Source organism: Balaenoptera musculus, chromosome 2, assembly GCF_009873245.2.
Source record: "Balaenoptera musculus isolate JJ_BM4_2016_0621 chromosome 2, mBalMus1.pri.v3, whole genome shotgun sequence".
Taxonomy (NCBI): Eukaryota; Metazoa; Chordata; class Mammalia; order Artiodactyla; family Balaenopteridae; genus Balaenoptera; species Balaenoptera musculus.
Window position 1 is genome coordinate 6,549,284 of NC_045786.1, and position 20,601 is coordinate 6,569,884.

The window sequence follows — 20,601 nt, forward strand, 5'->3', positions numbered from 1 at the left end:
GTCTCTTGAAAGCATTCCTCCAGTTTTCTCCCAAAGAGCATGAGATCACACTTCTTCCTTAGATTTCCATAATAAATATAGGAATGCATAAAAGTTGTAGTGGAACGTTGCTGGCCATCTTTTGGATTCATCTCTATCCCAATACAATCGTATTTCAAGACTTCTGATAGTGACTATGTTTGGGGGAGATCAGCCAGTGTTCTTATCATGCCAATGTTGGTGGCAACGGACTCCCTTTTTGCTAAAATTCTGGATCTTGCTGGGCCTCGATGCTTTCCACTGTCATAATTTTATGCTTTATGTATATATTTTAGCATAAGATGTGAATGACTCAGAGATTATGTAATTCATTCCTTTAGCTTAGCTGATATGTTTTACAACCTATGAACTAAGTAAGTGATTTCGATTTAATACATCTGTACTTTGAGAGACGACAAAAAGTCTTATTAGAATGCCAAAGAAGACCCTGGTTGTAATGCTGAATATCCTAATAGCAAAAGCATGTAACCTTAGGGAATGCACTCAAGCTCTTTAGGCCACAGTTTCCCCACCTGTAAGAAGATATATTTGGGGCTAGATGATCTCAAATCTAGATGATGTTTCTGCTAGCTAGAATATTCTAGAATATTTAAATTACAGATGAATAGTTGAGTGAAGTTTTTTTTAATTAATCACATAAATTTTGCCTACAGGTGCCCTCACCCTTAGAAATGTTTATCATTTGGAGGTGGAGGAAGTAAGCAAGGTAAAGGCAGGAGGACTACAGATAAATTAAAGGGTATTGGATTAACAGATATGAAATACTCTATATCAAATAGATAAGTAACAAGGATATACTGTACAGCACAGGGAATTATACCCATTATCTTGTAATAACCTGTTATGGAGTATAATCTATAAAAATACTGAATCACTATGCTGTGTGCCTGAAACTAACATAATATTATAAACCAACTATACCTTAATTTAAACAACAGAAAAAAATAAATGTTATATGAAAACAATTACATAGTTCATCTTTGGTTCTTCTATCAGAATGGAAAGCTCTAACCAGCTGTCAGCAAATTTAGCCTGCAGTTCTAGTGCCAGGCAGGAAAATTCACTGTCGAAAATGCAAGCAATCTCATGACCATTTTCAAGGGCGTGTGTGTTGTTCAGACGCCCTGTGTCTGTGCGGAGAGGGCCTGCCTCTCACGTTCATTCAGTTAATCTATTCATTTGTCTGAACACAGGTCAGGTGATCACTGCCAGTATTGCAGATATCATTGCAAACTACTCATTCAAGGATATCCTGAGAAAATTGGCTGGAGAAAAGCAGACAGAAGTGGCTCCTGCTTCCTACGATGACAGTTACCTTGGTGAGGTGCATTGCTCAAGACATTTGTGGTTTCTCAAAAGACAAGCATGTTAAATGTGGAAGCAAATTTTTTTCCTCACTTATAATATTTGGCACCTTTTGCAAATTTTCTTCTCTTACTAGCTTCGAGTGGACTCTTAACTTTCTTTTCTTTTGATTCAGCCATTATATGTAGTCTCCATAGTTTGATAGCTGTTTTATAGGCTCCGTGACAATCTCTTGCAAATAAAATATTTTGCCAGTCGTAGATACTATGTATTAGTGAGGATGCCCAGTACTACCCGGGCAACATGATGATGACCCTTTCCAGTTTCTAGAAAGAGCAAGAGACTTTCCAGTTGCTAGAATGTTCTCAAAATTTATTATGTGCAAACCACACACTGCCATTTCATCAGTATTGTTTGCCACCTTTGGTATCGTATTGGCATTTTGATTCCTTGATGAACTTTTAAAAATTGTAGTTATCTTTTATCACCTCATCTCACTTTACAGCCAAGTGAAGTTTGTGGGAAATCATCATTAAAGGTATTAGGAAGTAGGCCTTGTTGGTGATCAGAAATTGCAAAATCTGACCACAAGAGATACCTTTCAGTGTAATTATGTCTGATTATGATGAGTCAGCAACTCTTAAAATGCAGCAACCACCATTCACACGTCAAGGTGGGCAATGAAGCATTCCTACTTCTAAAAGGGACCTCAGAATCCAAAGGTGTTGCCAGGCTCAGAAGTAGCAGATCTATTATGCTTCCAAGATTTAGTATAAATCCTGGTTTGATTAATTTTTCTCTTTATAGAACCCTAAACTTTTATGTAATAGGATTTGTCAGAATTTCTGCACAAAGTAGTACTATGGTAGTGCCTTCATATTTCTAGATATAGATCATCTGTAAAGCCTTCAAACGTGTGATTTGCTTGTTTCTTGCTTTAAAACAGGATATTCAGTTGCTGCTGGGGAATTTACTGGGGACTCTCAGCAAGGTGAGAAACATTGTTGAAATGAAGCCCTCTATTGGATTGGCCAAAATGTTCGTTCAGGTTTTTCCATGCGATGTTACAGAAAACTTGAACGAACTTTTTGGCCAGCCCAATATAAAACACGGGGAAAAGTACAGTGACCTAAAAAGCTCTTTTAGGACTGTGATTTTTAAACAATTCTGAAACTTTTAATCAGCACTACATTTAATAACTCCTTTATGTTATAGCCATATGAGGCTGCAGGCTCCAAAGTTACTAGTGTGATGGCTATTTCTTTTTTTTTTTTTTTTTAAACCAAATTCTGAATGTTTGTGGGAAATGAGAAGCCGTGATTGCCAGGTATCTCACTTGGTATAATCCCCTTAGTCTTTCCTGTTTGGCAAGCCTGATTCCGAAATCAGTCAGCTCCATTATATCTGACTGTGGCCTGTTTTTAGGTGCCCCTAGTAAACATCCATACCTGTGTCTATGAAGCTGGAATGCGGTGTAAGGTCTAGAATCAACTCAACATCTCTATTTGAATGGCTCTTCCAAACTTAATAAGCTTATACCTGAACTCCTGATCTTTCCACTTAAACATGCTCTACCCTCCATCAGCTCCATCTCAGTAAATGGCAACGCCATCCTCCGAGCTGCTCAAGCAAAAAACCTTGCAAGTCAGCCTTGGACTGTGCTCTTTCTCTCACACCCCAGCCATATCTAATCCATGAGCAAATCCTGCTAACTAAACTCAAAAGACAGCCAGAATCTGCCTACTTCTCACCTCCTCCACAGCCTCCACTCTGATCCAAGCCCCCATCATCACTGTGGCAATAGCCTCCTAACTGATCCTCTTTGCTTTCATCTTGGCCCTCCTATGGTCTTCCCTAGATCCAGCAGCCAACGTGGTCCTCGAGGAACAGAAGTCACGTGGTGTAACTTCTTTGCTCCCAATTTGCCTGACTCATTCTGTCTAAAATCCAAGTCTTCACAATGACCTAAAAGACTCTGTTCATGAGGCCCCTATTTACTCTGACCTCAGCTCCTAGTCCTTTACGCCTGACTCCTTCCATCCACTCCAGCCACCCTGCCCTCCCTGCTGTTCTTTGAATACTCCAGACACACTTCTACCTCAGGACCTTTGCGCATGCTATTCCTTCTGACTAGAACATACTTCTCCCACATCTCCATAATGTTTACTCCTTCACTTTCTTCAGTCTTTGGTAACATGTCATCTTCTTGCTGAGACCTTCCCTGACCACCCCAATAAGTCATAATTCCTTCCGCCTCCCAATTCCAGCACTCCCAGTACCATTTTACTGCTTAGTTTTTCTGCGCTATACTCATCCCCCTCTAACATGACATTTGACTCTACTTTTCAAATTGACTGCCCCTTCCAGCTCGAGTATAAGCTCCATGAGAGCAGGGAATTTTGTCTTTGCTCCATGCTGTATCCTATGTTTGCAATTAACATCTATATGTTGATTGAATGAGTAAACTTACTACTGAAAAGTCCAACATCTAAGCCCAAATGGATCTTCTCTGATTATTAACGCTCCAACAGCATGAGCGCCCAACTCTGCTAGAGTTTATTACATCAGATAGAATTAATGCTAGAATTTGTGCTATACCTTTAGGACCAGGTTTGGGGGAAGGGAAATGTGAACGGAAGAGGACCCTTTTCCAGGCCCCCTTTCTTTAAATTAAACTAAAATGTTGACCCCAATGAATCAAAGGATAGTTTAAATTTATAGAAATGAGAGCTGGAAAGATCTTTGATAATCAGGCAGTTCCAACTCCCATCTATTGTAGGTGACTGGAAAAAATCAGTTTCAGTGATTGATCCCGGGTTTATGGCAGACCTAAGAACTGAAACCACTATTTCCTGAATCTACAGCCATATCATTGTGCATTGGAATATGCTCCCCACTTTTCACCAGAGTTGCTTTTTCTACCTCTATTATTGAAGCGTCCCTTCCTCGCGTACCCTTGGCTGCCAGGTTGTCCTATAATTCTGTTCCAGGGGGCCAGACTCAATCATTTATGGTATTTGGCTTTTCCTTAGGTAACTGAAATTGTTTGAACACATTAGTGGGACAGGAGCTGTTACTTTGTACACTAGTACAAAAGACTAGTACGAAAGACAGTGAAAACTGGAGAAATCAGAGTATGAGGTTTAACTGACAAATCACACACAGATCTGAGAAGCCAGGCTTATGTTCTGCAGGCAGAAACACAGGGAGAATGTGATGGGGACAGGTAAATCTCAAAGTACGACTTTGGGTCTTCTGTTTTCTTTCGTCTGTAGCAGAAGCAAAAGCCAGCGCGAAACTGTGGCTTCAAACCTCCATCTCTCTAAGGGATCCATGATAGTTACTCATTTAAGAGGCACCCTCTTTAGCTGATTTGTTGTATAGCTTTACAGTGTACTATGCCACTCACCTTGTAAATGACTATTTCCATCACAGAATTGGTTGCTGGGGTTCCCAGAGGAGCACAGAATTTTGGATGCGTGAGTACTAAGAAGGCGTTACACGCTACATTCTCTACATACGCAAAGAAACCTTTTGCTGCATACAGTTTTCAAATCTTTTAAAATGCCCTCTAATAGTGAGCGGTACTGATCCACGCTTGTTTGCTTACGAAAAGGGAGGCTAGATTCTTTTCTGATCTGGGTGCAGGATCAACTCCATAGTCTGTGGGACCCAGCGTAAAGTAAAAATGCCTGGCCCCTTGTTCAAAATTGTTAAGAATTTCAGGACGGTGACAGCTGGGCTATCCAGAGGTTGGGTAGGGCTCGTCTGCATGTGGGACCCTTTGTGACTGACTGCACGGGTCACGTGCCCATGAAGCTAGCCTAGCCCTGTGCGTGTGCATAATCTAGTTGCAGAGGATCCCATTGTTGATGTGATCAGCATTTTAATATGTCCCATACAGTGGACATAATAAGGTCAATTGTTATTTCACTAGTGTATTCGTTTGCAAGGGCTGTCATAACAAATGACCCCAAACTGGGTGGCCTGTAACAACATAAATTTATTCTGTCGCAGTTCAAGAGGCCGGAAGGCTGAAATCAAGGTGTGATCGGCACGGTCACATCCCTCCCATGCATGTAGGGGTGGATTCTTCCTGCCTCTTCCAACTTCAGGTGGCCCTGCCTTTCCTTGGCATGTGGGAGCTTCACCTGAATCTCTGCCCCGGTCTCCATATGGCCTTCTTCCATCTGTGTCTATGTGTGTCCTCTCCTCCTCTTATAAGGACACCAGTCATTGGACATAGGGCCCACCCTAAATCCAGGATGATTTCATTTCAAGATCCTTAACCTTACTTATTTCACCTACAGAGACCCTATTTCCAAATAAGGTCACCTTCCGAAGTTCTGGATAGACATGAGTTTTGGAAGGATACTATTCAAACCCATTACAACTAGTTACCATAAAAATAGGAAAGGAAAATAAATCGACCTTATGAAAAGAAAAACTTATATTTTAAATAATGTTTAAGTCTGGTAAACTTATAATATCTATAGATTTTAGGTTGTCTGGATAGAATTTAAAAGGAATATTTTTGCTACATGGATACTACTTTAAAATTTCATTTTTTTGCAGAGAACCATAATCATCAATTTCTCATAACAGCATACGCACAGAAATGAAATTTAGATTAAATTTTTGATTAGATCAATTAACTGACTATCAGATTAGGTGCTCTCAGCGTTCCTGAATTCAGATTTCTCTACATCAGATTAGTAAGCATGCATTTTGTCTGAAAGGATCCCAGATTTAACCATAAGCAAAAACTTCAGTTGGATTTTTTAAAGATCGTTCCTTTGGACTTATTTTTTTACATAGAGCTAACCATTTATGACTCCTCACAAAAATTTTAAAATTATTTAAGTTAAACTTTTTAAAAAGTGTTCCAATTCTATGCCAAATGATGTAACCTATCTAATTTCTATGATTTCAGGTTTCAGTCATTAACTCTACAGATATGACCTTTATTCAGAATTTCACTGGTGAACAGGTGAAGACATTTTGGAATCAAATAATGAATGTCACTCTGCACTAATAGTATATTGTAATATGTTATTTATTCATTCATAAAATAAATATTTACTGAGCACCTACTATGTGCTGGAAACTCTTCTGAGCACTGGGAGTGTAGCCAAGTATCAGACAGACGAGATCCCAGCTCTCACGCAGCAGTACGGGGGAAGCTGATGGGGGGTGACAATTAACAAACAAGTAAATGCCCATGATGATTTCGGAAAATGATAAGTGATGTAAAGGCAGAATATGCTCCCTAAAAGCCCAAAAGCCACTAATCGCTGAAATCCGAGAGCAATCCTGTTATGTTGCGGTCCTTATGTAGTGTGCGTGGTGATGAGTTCTGAGTACCCGCCTTCCCCCCGAGAAGACACAGGATTCCTGTAGGTTTCACATGTTGGTCAGTCAGTGGGTCTGGGCTCTGCCTTCCTGTCCTCACAGTGACTGGAACCCTCCCCAATCCCAACATTATATGGAAGATAAGCTCTCTGGTTCTGGTCCCTTCCCCCCAGGGGCTAGGTATGGCCCCTTACCCACTGTCACTGGCTGGGGTCTTATTATCAATGGGTCAGTTGCCTGCAAACAGGCTGCTGTCATCCTCCTGACCTAACACAGCCTGAGGTCACACTTCATTCACTACCCTGGGTTTCCTGGGTTTTTGACCTGTTGAAATCTGTCACATTTCTTTAAAGGATGAATGTGATACTCCCATCTAAGGGAGCCAATCGTGAGTTGAATTTGTTTCCCTGGGCAACCAGTTTCCTCTCCTAACCACCAACCCAGGGTAAGGAGCTTCTAGCAAGCCTCACACTTGACTCCAGCCAAGTTACATCTTGGCCCACGGGATCCCAGGAGAATCCAGGTTTAAGATCCTGAAATGCTCAACTCTTAGCTACACACAGAAATTTGGAATCATATATTTGTTAAGCAAATAGAGTTTTTTAAAGAACACAGAGCATTTTTGACATTTCCTCCCCCAAACTGGGGCTTTAGTCTATCCGTTACTGTGCAATTTTCAACAAAGCATTTAACAATGTCCCTCATGGTACTCTTGTGGTAAATATAGAGATATAAGGCTGTGATGATAGTGAAGTTGGGTGGATTTATAAATTTTGAACCATGGTTCCCAAGTGGTGACAATTAATGGTTTAATGGAAATCTGGCAAGACTTCTCCTTTGTCTTTTCATTTTACATTTTTATCATTAAAAGCTCTTTAAACATTGTTAAATTTGGCCTTTCTGTAACTTCTCATCTTCATTACCACCTAGTTCTGCAATCTTGAACCTCAGAACTTAATATATAAGTGATGAAATTCCTCTGAGTGAAAAACACACAATGCCACCCAGGAATAGGAATTTCACCATATATGTTTGGAATAGAGAAAAGAGGTGGGAGAATTGAGTTATTGCATGACGCAGTTAAATGAGGCATTCATTTCCTCTGCAAAGAGTATTTTGCTCCTGGCACCCATGTCTTAGTCCATGGACTGCTATAATAAAAAATACCATAGACTGGGTGGCTAAAGCAACAAACATTTCTCACAGTTCTGGAATCTAAGATCAAGGGGTAGGCAGATTTGGTATCTGCTGAGAGCCTGCCTCCTGTTCACAGCCGTCCTCTCACTGTGTCCTCACCTGGTGGAAGGAGGGCTAGAGAGCCCTCTGGGGTCTCTTCTCTAAGGGCACTAATCCCATTCATGCAGTCTCAACCCTTCATGACCTAATCACCTCCTGAAGGCCCCACTTCCTAATACCATTATATAAGGAGTTAGGTTTCAGTATTTGAATTTGGAGGAGGGGAGGCATAAACAGTCTATAGCAACTGTATATATTTGGAATAGACAAAAAAGGTGAGAGAATTGAATAATTGTGTTACACTTGGTAACTCATCTATTTTTTTCCTCTGCAAAGAGTATCTAGCACCTGGCACCTACTCTGAGCTAAACACTGGTCAGACAGGGCAGAGAGAAGAATGAACAACACAGACGGAACTGTCTGCCTTCTGTGGAGCACACTTTCCAGGGGACTGTAGGCTGATTACATTTGTAGGTGATAGGAAGCTAAACTGGCTAAATCAGGGGTCCCCAACCCCTGGGCCACAGACTGGTACTGGTCTGTGGCCTGTTAGGAACCGGGCTGCACAGCAGGAGGTGAGCGGCAGGTGAGTGAGCGAAGCTTCATCTGTATTTGCAGCCGCTCCCCATCGCTCGCATTACTGCCTGAGCTCCGCCTCCTGTCAGATCAGCACCAGCATTAGATTCTCATAGGAGCTCGAATCCTACTGTGAACTGCGCATTCGAAGGATGTAGCTTGCATGCTCCTTATGAGAATCTAATGCCTGATGATCTGAGGTGGAGCTGAGGCGGTGATGCTAGCTCCGGGGAGTGGCTGCAAATACAGATCATCATTAGCAGAGAGGTTTGACTGCAGAGACCATAATAAATTAATTGCTTGCAGACTCATAGCAAAACCCTATCAGTGAGTGGCAAGTGAAAACAAGCTCAGGGCTCCCACTGATTCTGCATTATGGTGAGTTGTATAATTATTTCATTATATATTGCAATGTAATGATAATAGAAATAAAGTGCACAATAAATGTAACGCACTTGAATCATCCCAAAACAATTCCCGCCCCCCGCCCAACCTGGTCGGTGGAAAAACTGTCTTCCACGAGACCAGTCCCTGGTGCCAAAAATGTTGGGGACTGCTGAGCTAAAGCATTGGATGGCAGAATATGGAACTGACAAATCTTGGCAAGCTAAAGCTACTGGCCAAATCTGAAAAGATTATAAACCTTGAAAACATAGGTTGAAAACAAAAATATAAGAGCTAGAATGTAGAGAGATTAGGCACACTGGTTACACTCAGAAAAGACTTAGAAACCTTAGCGGATGATAAACTCAATATGAATTGATACAGAGACGTGGTTTACCCTCAAGTTAAAACCTTTTTATGCTTCAGTGATATAAAGAGTCCAAAGCAGAGGGTGTCCATCCTACTTATCTTCTCCTGTCAGTGTGCTCATGGGGGTATCATCTTTTCTTTGGTATCCCATGTTGTAGCTCTAAGAAAGATGACAAGCCAGCTGAAAACATTTCCATAGGAGATTTCATATGGAAATGGAATTAGATTTATTCTGTGACATTCAAGATTGCAGAACTAGGTAGGAGCATTAAGGACCAGATGTTACAGGAGGACCAATTTTAGCAAAAAGTATTCTAATAGTTGTATCTACAAATTGAATGGGCTTATTGTTGAACATCTCCAGAGGATGTCCGAGCAGATGTCATGGGTGTTGTGAGGAACATTATGCATTAGGTCAGGGGTTAAACTAAATGACTCGAAGACTCTGTCCATGTCCAAGGGTCTATGAATTTAAATGCAAAAATGTGCTGCAATGTAGCTAATCTTTCAGGGAAAATTGAGAGATGACTATAAAAATGACTTTTTGAGCACAAAATATATCATCTTATGGTTTTCCTTTGCAGATGGCATCTTACTTTGGATATACAATTGCAGTATCAGATGTTAACAATGATGGGTAAGTTTATAAGAACTTCCTCACTCACCAGATATTATATTCGTCCTTAAAGATGTTATATTTTTTCCTTCATGAAATACATCCTTCCGTACTTCCTCAACAAGATCGAGGCTCTCTTGTTTTAACTTTTTTTTTTTAGTCCAGGGCAAAAGGATACATCTACTAAAAAATTCTCTATCATCCTTTTTTATGTCTTTACCACATCTGCCACTTCTAAGAAAGGACTATTTTACTTAGTTTTATCTTTGATTTTATGAGTTAAATAGTCCTTGGCCATTTGACTTCCATAGCCATTGAGGAATTTGCTCATCTGTCTTCACCCTTTAGCACATGCTATTCATAAAACATTTGCACATAAATATTTATTCTCCTGACAGTGCTTTAACCAACATACTAGTGACACCCATGCAGAAGATGAAATAATAATATTATTTTTTCCAGTTTATGGCAGTAAATTACATTTGAGCTTGGATCAAACAGCATGATAAATTGTGGTTGTGTTTAAGTTATTACTTCAAAGAAAATTGTTATTAAGCAACTCTCTGATCCACGAAAAGCACCTAACTGACAGATAAGACAAATGATTAAATAAGAAAACCAATAAATTGAGATGAACTGATTATCCATCCAATAAATATTGTTGGAGCACCTACCATATGCCAGGCATTGTTCTTGGGTGCCCAGAATGTAGCAGTGACTAAGGAAGAATAGGTCTCTGCTTTCATGGAGCTCACATTTTGGTAAGAAGCAAATATCTGAAAAATATGAACTATGTTCCCTGATCTGGGCTACATCATGGATAGACATTAGCTATGACCTCTACATAGCTAGAAATGAACTTTATTTATTATGTGGTACCGTATGATTGGAGATAAATTTGGTAACTTTTGTACCTTTTGGAAAATATCTTTTTATTATTCTTTCATTCAACATATATTTCTTGAGCATCTTCTACACACTAGCACTGTTCTAGGTGCTGGGATACAGCAGAGAACAAAACCAAAACCCGCACCCTCATAAAGGTTATACTGTAGTTTGGGTGGGAGCTACAGACAAAAAATAAATAAGTCAAATAAAGATTATGTTAGATGGTGATAATCACTATGCAGGAAGAAAATAAAAACAGAAGGCCGGAAGCAATCAAGATGTCCTGTCGTAGGTAAATGTGTAAGTATTCTGTGGCCCATCCAGACAATGGAATATTATTCAGTGCTAAAAAGAAATGAGCTATCAAGTCATGGAAAGACATGGAAGAACCTTAAATGCTATTACTAAGTGAAAGGAGCCAGTATGAAGAAGCTTCATACTATATGAGTCCACTAGATGACATTCTGGAAAAGACAAAACTATGGAGACAGTAAAAAGATCAGTGGTTGCCAGGTGTTAATGGTGAAAAGAGGGATGAATTAGGTGGAGCACAGAGGCCTTGTAGGGCAGTGAAAGTACTCTGTATGATACTGCAACGGTGGATTCATGTCATTATACATCTTTCTAAACCCACAGAATGTACACCAGCAAGAGTGAACCCTAATGTAATCTGTGGACTTTGGGTGATGATGATATGTCCATGTAGGTTCATCAGTTGTGACAAATGTACCACCTGGTGTAGGATGTTCACAGTCGGGGAGGCCTTGCTTGTGGCAGGGGGTATACAGGAACTGTCTGTACTTTCTGTGCAATTTTGCTTTGAACCTAAAACTGCTCTAAAAAAGAAAGTCTATTAACGAAACTTAAAAAAAAAAAAAAAACAGAACGGGGATAGAAAAAAATTGGGAGGGATGCAATTTTTATTCAGGTAAACAGGGAAGGCCGGGGTGTTAGGTTAGGTGAGGGAGCAAAACACAATAGTATATGGGGAAGAGTGTCCAAATTCCCAGCGGAGCGGGGAGCTGCTGGCATAGTCAAGGAACATCAAAGAGGCTTGGAGAGAAGGTCTGTGAGCCTCTTTACACAGCACCACACGGACACTGCCATGGATAGAATGAGTCTGTTTCCAAGAGGGACACGTCATCCTGAAAACCCCTGGAGGAATCTAAGCAAGGGAGTGGCGTGCACCCACTTTGGTCTTAGCAGCCATGCTCGGTTCCGTGGGTCTCCATGGAGTGAGGCCTTCTGGGAGCCCATTGCCATAAGCCGGGTGAGGCAGGACAGTGGCTTGGACCAGAGCAGTGGCAGGAAGAGTAGAACTGGTTGCACTCTGGGTCTATTTTGAAGAACGCAAATCTTATCCTGCATGAGATCTTTGAACACAGTCTTATCCTGGATAAGATCTTATCCTGCAGATAATTGAAAATGAAGTTGCTTTAATCTTCAGCTGTCTGAATTGCGGAAAGGACGTAACAATTAGGACCACCATTCAAAATGAGCAACCTGGACGGACTGTATCTGTTATCAGAGCCTTTTAGTCATTTAGAAAGAAAATGGTGGAGGAAGAACTTGAGGTCCAAAAACATGGCGTACTGTCCAGATATAGGAAGCCCATTCTTTAGTGAAAACAAAAAATCCAACAGTGGCCCTTGGGATAAGTGTAGACGCATTTCCCTCAACAGATAACAACACAACACGCGTGAGGGCTTCTCTCCTGGGAGCCAGGCAGCATTTTTTAGGGCACAGATCACCCAGTGTATTTCCTTCTGTAGTTCACTCCCTTTTCAATCCTTTGAGCTTTCCCCCCAATGTCACAATATGCCCTGCAGGGTACCATGTCCTTCCTGAAAACACATTCATTCTAGTCTAAAGAAAAGTTTTGTGACAACGTTTATAGGACATTTTTTTTTTTTTGCCACATTAAGAAAAAAAAAAGAAAACTTGTGAAAAAAGGACCTCATTGGTTTCAAACATAGGAATTTTCCAGTGATGATTTGTTCTTTCTTGATGTTCTTAAAAATTGCTATGCACATAATTTCTTTTTATTAGGCAGTATATTCTGAATTCTTTAGACTACATTGAAAAATACATCTATTATCTTAATATTGTCATTCTTAAAGAAAAAAATGCCTATAGATTCTCAGTCTGTATATTGTTTGCTGCTCTAATTACTTCGATGCAGCGTACATTCATGGGCCTATAATCAATGAGTGTGCTCTGGAAGCCACTGAGAACATTGCAACCCAAATAAAGATAGAGAACTCACGTAAAGTCTGAGATTACAATAATGCATATATAACTTGCCATCATTTTTGCAGCACCTGTTTTTCTAGAACAATCACCTGATATTGTTGGCTTTCAGATAGACACAAATAGGGAAAACATGGCATCTTGTGTTTCTAGGTTTATACTTGATCCCAGGACGGGGGCCTGAAAACCACTAATTACGGTGACAGCCCGTGTCCTCACCTCCCGGGGTGGATATTCATCCCCAGGGAGGGTACAAAACAAGCCATCAGGGCAGAGACATAAACCTGTAATCCCTCAGAAATCTTAGCAGAATGAGAAAAAAAAGGCAGTAAATCATGCATGTGTCAGTGACTTTTCCTAAGCTCCTGTGATGGCTCCACGTCAGGACACGTGTGGCCTTGTTTTGACAAAGAGTGCTTTTGTCATTCTCAGTTTCTGACAAGATTTCTAGCAGGGACCCTAAGGCTAGAATGGGATTTGCAGCAAACACAAATCTCTATCTCAAATAAAGTTTTCCTGGATATAAACCTCAGTTGGTTAGCAGTTTCAAATGCAGAAATCTTGATTCTCCATTGAAACAATTGTAGAACTTAACATGCTATTAAGCAATCACATTTTACCTTTATCATGAATGATTAGCAGACAGTGTTTTTATTTCTCTCAAAGTACCTTTATGTGTAATAAGTCTAATAGCACAGGACAACCTGTACTACAATCCAATGAAACTACCTAAAATTCACCAATGAGGAAACTGAGACACAAAAGTTAAGTGACTTGCCCAAGAGCACACACTAAGTAGGGGAAGGTCTTGATTAGTTCACAGAACTTTTGCTGACTTACCTTATAAATTTTTTGTTCACTTATATACAGAGAACTCTTTACTAAGCTCTATAAAATACCTAGTAGGAAAGCATATATATAATTTCAGTCTTCAAGGGTTTAAAATCTGTAAGAATTAAGAATTTTTAATCTAGTAAGTGAGTACAATGACTGGCATGCCTCTCACTTACTTTTTAAAATTGGGAAACAGATAAATTAGTACACTTGTCACTGAAGAAATCCAATAATAACCTGTAAAATATTTTTAAAGTAAAAAACTATGTATATTTAAGGTGGACATGTTTTGATATACATATACATAGTGAGATGATCACTACATTCAATCTAATTAACATCTCCATCTATGTGATTCATCTGTATCCATCCAACTGGGTGGTCCATCCATCACATAGTTACCGTGGGGGGGGGTGTGTGTGTCTGTACAGTAAGAGCGCCTAAGATCTACTCTTTTAGCAAATTTCCAGTATACAATATAGTATTATTAACTATAGCCACTATGCTGTACACTGGATCTCTAGAACTTATACATCCTACATAGATGCAACTTTGTACTTTTTGACTAATATCTCCGCATTTCCCCAGTCTCTCCACCCCTGGTAAGCACCACTCTCTACTTGTGTGAATTTCACTTTATAGATTCCACATATATATGCACATATAGACCTATCTGTACTCATATTCATGTAAAAACATACAGATATTGTCTATAACATGTATATAGATATACATATACATACACACGTAGAATACACATGGATTTCAATGACCTTAAATAAGGGTTGGGGTAGAAGAATAGCATATACATGTGTTTAAGTGTTTACTCTGTTTTGCTCATTGATAAGAAATCTGTTTATTAAGTGTGCATTTTATTAATTTCCATTATTTTTATAAACAAGCTCATACTTCCACTTTATAAAAATATAAAACCATCATTTCAGTTATTTTCACCCAAAGAACTTTAAGATTGTCTTTAATGATGCTAAAAACAACTGACTGATAAAAAATTCAGTTATGAATGGTTTTCAGCATCATGGCATATAAGAAAAATCAGTTTGTTTGATTATATTAAAAGTAGCCCTACTAGGCTGCTGCATTTGACCAAGTCATTAGTTTAACTCATAAATCATCTTAGAGAGTCTATAACTCCAATTTTTAAAAAATTCACAAAGCCCTTTCTAGCTTTCCCAGCATTTATCAGTGATTAAGGAATTATAAATGAGCATTAATCAGCAGAGTTTCATACTAGAATTGAGATTTAATTCCCTTTCTTTACCCAATTTCTAATTTTCCAATAGCCTTTTTTTTTTTTTTTTTTTCAATAGCCTGAATCTTTCAAGTCTTGGACCTGAGTGGATGTTGTACAGTGACTCAGAATAGGATTAAGAGCATCAGTCGTCTAGCTGATCATTCATGGTTCAGAAGTTAGGACTCACATTTTGTGGAACTGAACCAGACTTCCCTTTCTCCATCCGAGAGATAACTAAGTACTATTGTACACGAGACTACCTAGTGAAGTTTCTTTCACAGTGTATGTCATCCTCTCTATCCACTGTGCAACAAAAGCAAAGTCCCTACAAATGCTCCAAAACCCACCATCAGGGAAAAAAAAAAAAGACAGTGTCGTTAAGTAATGTGACCAAATATATAAACTGGTGGGGATTTCCCCAATATTTTTTTTTTTTTTTTTTAATTTTTTATAGCTACTTTTATTTTCATTTATTTATTTATTTTTGGCTGTGCTGGGTCTTCGGTTCGTGCGAGGGCTTTCTCTAGTTGCGGCAAGTGGGGGCCACTCTTCGTCGCGGTGCGGGGACCGCTCTTCATCGCGGTGCGCGGGCCTTTCACTATCGCGGCCTCTCCCGTTGCGGGGCACAGGCTCCAGACGCGCAGGCTCAGTAGTTGTGGCTCACGGGCCCAGCCGCTCCGTGGCATGTGGGATCTTCCCAGACCAGGGCTCGAACCCGTGTCCCCTGCATTAGCAGGCAGATTCTCAACCACTGCGCCACCAGGGAAGCCCCCCAATATTTTTTTATTTTAAAAAATCTCCAGGTGTTACGAGTGGACTGCAAAAGTTTAGACCAAACAGTTACGTGCATGCTGGTTGGTGGTTGATCTTGTCAAGCCTGTGACTTATTTTGTAAAATATAAACAAGCTGGTGAAATTAACTTCAGTTATCTTAAGACAGCCAGAACTACCAAATCTTTCAATGTAAACTCTGTTAGGCATTTCTGGACAAATTTAACAGCAAAGGGAGATAGTATTTTCCTCTTGAACCTAAACAAGCAAATCTTTTTTTTTTATTTTCTTATGGCTTTTTGAAACAAAATATTCATACTATTTGAGAAATTCACAGAATTACAGTTTAATCCATTGGATTGTTTTAGCCTCTGCAGGGCCAAAAGGAACTAAATTTAGAGAGATTCTTAGCAGTTAGTTAACTTGAGAGCATTTTAGAGAAAATTTATTTGAAAGGAAGCAGCTTTGAGTAACTGTGTTTTGGTGCTAGATTTACTCCAAGTGGGTTCTCTCATAGAAGAGAAATCATTATGAATCAATTAAGTAGAAAATCTAGAAAATTAAAACATAAAGAAATTGCAAATTGATTTCTGTAACATAAATGATAGGCTATATTTGTTCTCACCTATCATAAAACAATTATATTGATTAGATATCAATTCTAGTATACAGCCTCCTAACCTGCATTCTCTTAATAACTACATTCTGCAAATCAGTCACAGGCATTAGCATGCACTATGGACTATTGTGAAAAAAGAAGAAACAGAGACGTGTCTATGTTAAATCAACATATTAAACACCATTTGGCTGTAGAAAACTTGAATTCAGATTCTTCATAATGAATATTCTCACTGATGGGTTCCCTCATCCCCCCTCTCTGTTTATCACTCTATTTATGCTTTGCTCTTCAGGGAAATATTTATAATGTTTTGTCTCAAAGATCATGTGAAAGAATGAGAACCTGCACCTTGCATTGTATTATTAGAGTGGACATAATACTTTTTTAGACATAAAAAAGGACGCAAATAAAACCTGTGTGAATGCTACATAGAGATGTAAAGAAAACTGTGCTCAAATATTAGACATTTCAGATAAGACGAGATTTAGTGTGTATATCCTACTTTTATAAAATGCCTTTACATAATAACTTAGCTCTCATCCAAACTACCAACATGACACAAACAGAAAAGATGGTTTTTAGTGAAAACCTTATCATAAATATTGCTTCATCATTGTTCTTTCTTGAGATTACATGTATACGTATAAAATATGATATACTTTATATATATTATATTCTTAGAATGGCACCCAGTCTGTTACACAACTACTTTTTCGGAAGCTCAGTAAAGAACGTCTTTACTAATAAATATTTTTAAAACTTTAAACTTGAATTGGGTATATTCTAAAAAAGGATATGACAAGTAAATTTTGAAATAGCCTAATAGCACGCATGGCCTACCGCAGTGGTTTTTCAATGAGTTTTTGGCCCTGTGGGATCGTAATCAGAAATACATTTGACATTGCAACCCACTACACACACACAACTGAAACAAAAGGTTTCATGGAACAGTATTCACCCTTAGTATGTGTAATGCATTGACTCATATTTTCTATTGTATTCTATTTCATTTTTTATAATTGCTTGTCAAGACCCATTAAATTGATTTCACAATCCACTAATGAGTTGCAAATCAAGATTTAAAAACACCAGCCTAAACAATAATATATACTGTGACTCTTAAGTGGTACTGCTGACATAAAATATTATTGACACTAAATGCAAAATATTGCACAAGGCACATTGAATCAATTGAATCCAAGACAGTTATTGTCTCTCAGCTTTATGAGAACACAATTATAAATTAAGAACAAATGTCTTTCTCCGTTTTTGGCGTTTAGAACATTTTAGAAGCCTTACACTTAAATATCTAGGGAAATCTATTTCTACGAAAATAAATCAACATTGTCACAATAGTCCAAGAATCCAAAGATCCAATGGATGTGCTAATCTTTCACAATCATAGGTCGAATAATTTTGCATTTCTAGAATTCCACAGTGTTGGCAGTGAGAAACGTAGTGAGGTAATGTGTCAGTCCCATGTCCCTCAGGGACCAATTGTATGGCTTTGTTCCTTCTGTTGAGAATGAGAAGATGGCCCTACCCAGTCTCTGCACTAGAGAACCAGTGGTTTTAGACGTCTTTGAACTACAAGGCAGCAACACACACAATTAGGTGTTTAACAAATGTCTCTTCATACTGACAGTAATAATAACAGAAAGAGAGGCAACCAGGTTCCTCCAGGGCAAAGCCTGAGGCCTGGCGCAGCCCCAATCCCTGCCTTACTCTTGGCCTAGATAGAGCACAGAAGCACGGCAAGTAAATGCATTTGGAACATTTTTTTTAAGATTTTTTTTTTTTTTTTTTGATGCGGACCATTTTTAAAGTCTTTATTGAATTTGTTACAATATTGCTTCTGTTTTATGTTTTGGTTTTTTGGCCATGAGGCATGTGGGATCTTAGCTCCCCGACCAAGGATCGAACCCTCACCCCCTGCATTGGAATGCGAAGTCTTAACCACTGGACCACCAGGGATGTCCCCATTTGGAACATTTTTAAGAAAACGTTTTACCTAAGTGTGTAGAAATCCAATTGCTATCTCTTTCTTGAAATTTTTTCAGCCTGAAAAATTATCTACTGGTTTTCTGCTATAATATCTACACCTACAAAGAAAAACTATAAATTCGCATTTGGGAGGAAAATTTTGTTTTCTAGCTTTCTTGCCAGTATGAGAACCTTCTCTGGCCTCTGTTTTATTTGAATGGATGTAACAAGAGAAAAGAGGAGGACAGACTTTATTTCAAACCTTATTACTGCAAGAAAACTTCATAATATAAATGTATAGTTAACTAAATTGTAGACAAATTCTCATCCATGTTTAGAAAAACCTATTTAGGTCTTTCTGATACGTTTTACTTGTGTAAGTACATTTTCTGGAAATGCACCAAAGAGCTGAAAAGGGTGAAATAGCTGTGGTTTTCTTAAAGTAGTAATTTTTAGCATAGCTAAAAAGTTCAGTGTGATAATTTAACAACTCTTATTTTCTTACAGCATTCTATTCCGTAGACATAACAAAGCAATGAAAGAAATGACAATTGTAAAATATCCCTTGGAAAAGGAAATATACCAGTGGAAATGTACTAATCTAGTTGATTAGAAATCTACCCAACAGCATCTCATGTCTGTGTTGACCTCTTTCTTTGTTCCCTGCAGAATGGATGACATATTGATCGGGGCACCTCTCTTTATGGAACGTGAATTTGAGAGCAACCCCAGAGAAGTAGGGCAAGTTTACCTGTATTTGCAAGTGAACGTGCTGGCCTTCAGAAATCCGCAGATCCTCGCAGGCACTGACATTTTCGGGAGATTCGGTAGTGCTTTGGCACATTTAGGAGACCTGAACCAAGATGGATACAATGGTAATTTACACCAATGCATGGAAATTACTTATGTACCACAATTTCATGTTACTGTTGCATGACGGAAACAAGAGACTTCACGGTGGTGTGTGTGGTACAGTTCTTCTGATTGGTCTTTAATAAACTATCCAAAATCTCAAGGCAATTTAAACTTTAGTTTTGGCTAATATAGATGTTACATGGAAATTTTCTCATGTTGATTTAGGGTGTCATATGACAGCTCTAAACAAAACAGCAATTATTTTTAAAATTGACATACAGATTTATGACTTGAAGAGAGTTAGAGAATGTACTATATGTACAGAGTCAAAACAAATAAATACATGTTGATATATCAGCAAGTGTATCGCCTTCTGAGTAACTCATATGGCTTACGTACAGGTTATGCTGAATTTTAATTCATCTCTCAACTTCAGCTTAAAGGCACTCTCAATGTGCACTGTTAAGCAGTGTTAAATTCTTAGTTTAGGTTTATGGTTCTTTAAGTTAGGAATTTATGAACGCCTTCTAAGTACCCTCTCCTCAGAAAAACATGCCAGCTCACACAAAATTTTGCATACATTTTCAGGACCTTTAAGTTAAGAACCAAGGTAGAGTGGGTTTCTTGAAGTTCCAGGGAGTAACAGGAATTTGCTCCAACAAAATAGCCTAGGGAGTATTCCCATCAAATCAAAGTATTCATTAATACCTTCGGCAAGTAGTCACGTACTTTTATGATTTCCTTGAAAAAGCACGTCTCAGCAATGTATAGTTAGTAACTTTTAAAGTACCATAAGATATAAATGCATACTAAAGGCTCATGGTTCCAGGGAAACTTTTTAAAAAAGAGACAAGTTCATCTTTAACTGATTTGTTGCTTTCAAAAACTGCCCTATTCCTGAGCACCAAATGAAATAAATAATGCTAAATTATCTGTGTAGTCATCTTTTTCATCATCTCTTCTATTTGTCTTTTCTCTCAAACCCTTAATGATACTTCTAAGAGCTAAGAGAAACATTTCTAACAACCTAAAAGGAGTTGTGCCTCTCTGAGCCTTGGTGTCCTTAAAATGATGCCAAAATGCGATGTAACCAGGGGACAGATATAAATTCACTGACTCAGAGGATGTGAAGCAAGTACCCCTTTCCACCTACTGTATGGCAATATCTTTATTTTCCACAACGATCTGAGTTTTTTGACAGTTTATCCTTACCTGTTAAATGAAAGTGGATTTACGATCCTTGTTATGTCGTGAAAATCAGTTTACAATTCA

At 38.7% G+C, this 20,601-nt stretch overlaps 1 protein-coding gene across 1 annotated transcript in view; it reads left to right on the forward strand.

Annotated features, from left to right (window-relative positions):
• ITGA8 (integrin subunit alpha 8) overlaps nucleotides 1-20,601 on the forward strand; it is a 182,768-nt gene that overhangs the window by 38,989 nt on the left and 123,178 nt on the right. The window contains exons 7-12 of the mRNA XM_036844499.1: nucleotides 1,233-1,358; nucleotides 2,291-2,335; nucleotides 4,780-4,823; nucleotides 6,278-6,334; nucleotides 9,846-9,898; nucleotides 19,144-19,349. Of these exons, the coding sequence (XP_036700394.1) occupies nucleotides 1,233-1,358; nucleotides 2,291-2,335; nucleotides 4,780-4,823; nucleotides 6,278-6,334; nucleotides 9,846-9,898; nucleotides 19,144-19,349 (531 nt within the window). The remainder of the gene's footprint in view (nucleotides 1-1,232; nucleotides 1,359-2,290; nucleotides 2,336-4,779; nucleotides 4,824-6,277; nucleotides 6,335-9,845; nucleotides 9,899-19,143; nucleotides 19,350-20,601) is intronic.